At 43.3% G+C, this 2787-nt stretch overlaps 1 protein-coding gene across 1 annotated transcript in view; it reads left to right on the top strand.

Moving 5' to 3' along the window:
* The first annotated feature begins 1312 nt into the window (after nucleotides 1–1312).
* The window catches only part of LOC118739742, a 1924-nt gene continuing 449 nt past the window's right edge, over nucleotides 1313–2787 (top strand). Inside the window, exon 1 of the mRNA XM_036471253.1 lies at nucleotides 1313–2072. Within this exon, the coding sequence (XP_036327146.1) occupies nucleotides 1313–2072 (760 nt within the window). The remainder of the gene's footprint in view (nucleotides 2073–2787) is intronic.

The raw sequence follows: 2787 nt of genomic DNA, 5'->3' as shown, positions 1-2787 counted from the left end.
AAAGTTTTATGTTTGAAAAAACAAAATCTGAGATTTTATGCATTTCAATAAAAAAATTACAAATTTTGTTTCAATTTGCATACACTCCAACTTTGCAAATTGCCTATCACCAATTTTTCTTTCAAGACGATAGGCAAATTTTTGTTCAATTTCAACAGCTGATCGATCATAGCTTTGGGAAGTCAGTTTTTGTTCGCAGAAAATTGTGTGCTTAGTAAAATTTGGAAGAAACAAAGAAAACTTATACGTGTCAGCAAGTGAAAGCAATGTTTTCAACGTGTAAACGCAAAGTAAGTGAACAAATTTTAGTACTCATTTTGATTGACTTTTCAAAACATTTTTGCCTACCAAAAGCTTCAACAAACCAACCAAACTACCAAAGGAAAATGAAGCTACCAATTTTGGTCCAATTGGACCAAAACGGCAACGGTGCTTGCCGCAGCGAATTGATCTGCTCATCGGAGCAGTACTAATCTTCGGTCTGCTATGTGTGGGGCAGATACGCTTTGCATCTGGTTCACCACTGCTTCAGAAAACACGATTCGAATAGGTGCTATCTGGAGGTGTACAACAAGCTCCAAAACTGTCCTCATTTGTGGTGCGACGGAAGTCCTCCAATGATATTATTGCCGGCACTCCTGTAGAAGATTTAGTGCGTCAGTCCTGGGAAATCGGGCACAACTTCGAGTCGATCTCTAAGGCCTCCCAAGAAGATCTCGACTGCGAAGCCCACTTCCGCGAAAATTATTCGCGATTGTCATCAGGCGAATACTTAGTTCGTCTGCCCATGAAGCGCGGTGTGTAGGCCCTTGGAGACTCCTATTTGCAAGGTCGTCAATGCTTCGAAAGTCTTGAACGAAAATTCGCTCATAACCCTGATCTTAAAACAGAATATATTAATTTCATAAAGCAATATCTGGACCACATGTCGCTAGTTACCAACGAGGTTTTTCAACAATGCAAGTATTTTCTGCCACATCATTGCGTCATCAAGGATGGTAGTATCATAAAAAAGCTGAGAGTGGTTTTTGATGGCTCTGTATCCACTACTTCGGGCTTTTCGCTAATCGACCTACTCATTGCAGACCCAACTATTCAGTCGAAACTTTTTATTATTATTATTAGATTAGGTACTTTTCCTATAGCACTTACTGGGGTTATCTGTAAGATGTATAGGTGTGTTCGCGTCACTCCACCGGATAACATGCTCCAATGCATATTGTGGTGTGAGTCTTCTCAAGAAAACTTTCGCATTTATAAGTTAGACACGACTTATGGAACTAAGCCTGCATCATTTCTGGACACAAGAGCCATGCACCCACTCGCAGCTGACGAATCCTCGACTTATCCCATTGGTGCAGAAACAGTGCACGGAGACCTCTACGTAGATGACTTAATAGCTGGAGGCGATTCGACGGAAGAAGTACTGTATATCAAACTGCAAACAACTAGCCTCCTTGGTCAAGGAAACTTTAAGTTTAAGTGGGGCTCTAATAGTCCAGGCATCCTTCGTGATGTTCCTGATGTAGGCAAGGAAAGTTTCCTTAAGTTTGACGATGGTAGTGACATCACCAAAGCTCTGGGAATAATCTTGGATTCGGTCAAGGACAAGCTGTTATTTTCATTTGTGCCACAACGAGAACTCGGTAAAAACTCAAAACGCTCTGCGTTGTTTACTCTAGCTCGCTGTTACGATCCCCTTGGACTAATTGGCCCTACGCTGACCAAGGCGAAGATTCTGCTGCAACGGATGTGGAGAGATAAGCTTGAGTGCGATGTCAGTCTACCGCAATTGTTAAACACCGCCTGGTCTGCCTTTTGCAACGGGTTTGCAGACACACAGCATCTATCATTTCCTCGTTACGTCTTGCAGCCTGGGGCTATTACAGAAATTCATGCATTTTGCGATGCAAGGCTTGAAGCTTTTGAGGCTTGGGTTTATACACGCTCAGCCAAGGATAGCAACGTACAAGTGTACCTGTTGTGTTCGAAGGCTCGTGTCGCTCCACTGAAGACTATTACCGTGCCCAAGCTGGAACGCTGTGCAGCAACAATGATTGCACAACTCATGGGTGAGTTTATAAAAATGAGGCTTGTTAACTGTTCATTTCGTTGCTCGTCAGATTCCTCCACTGTCGTCTCGTGGCTTCGAGAAGAACCAGCAAAGTTTAACGTATTTGTCGCTAACCGAATTTCCACCATACATCAATTAACGGAGGGCATGCGGTGGCACTATGTTCCGACAGCAATGAGTCAGGCTGACATTTTATCACAAGGAGCTACCCCCAGGAACTTCTAGAATCTACACTTTGGATGCACGGCCGATCATTTTTTGCGATAATTGGAGGGCAGCTGCCCGAGAATGTGTGTGCCACAAACCAAAACTCCCAGAATTTCGACAAAAGGTGTTGCTTGCCGCACATGACCACAATGACATTTCGCTTTCTTTCAAGTGCATTAATTCATTTGGAAGCAGATTTTTGGGCACGTCAGCAAATTTGTCAAGATTCAAAAATCGCCAAGATCTTCGCAACTGACAGCCGCAGATATTCACCATGGAACTCAACTGCTTATTCGCTTAGTACAAAGAGCGCAACTTTGGCTGGAGTACACTGCATTGCAGGCCAATAGTTGCGTCCCGAGTTCGAGCAGCATTGTTTCTCTATCACCATTTCTTGATTACATAAGCGTTTTCATATGCTTCGCCACAAAGGCTGTATGGATGGAGTTGGTAAGAGACCTCTCAACAGGTGCTTTCATTGACGCGCTAAAACGATTCATCGCTAC

This window comes from Rhagoletis pomonella, unplaced genomic scaffold (genome assembly GCF_013731165.1).
Source record: "Rhagoletis pomonella isolate Grant_MI unplaced genomic scaffold, Rhpom_1.0 Rhpom_scaffold_00005, whole genome shotgun sequence".
NCBI lineage: Eukaryota > Metazoa > Arthropoda > Insecta > Diptera > Tephritidae > Rhagoletis > Rhagoletis pomonella.
This window is presented reverse-complemented; position numbering and strand designations above follow the sequence as displayed.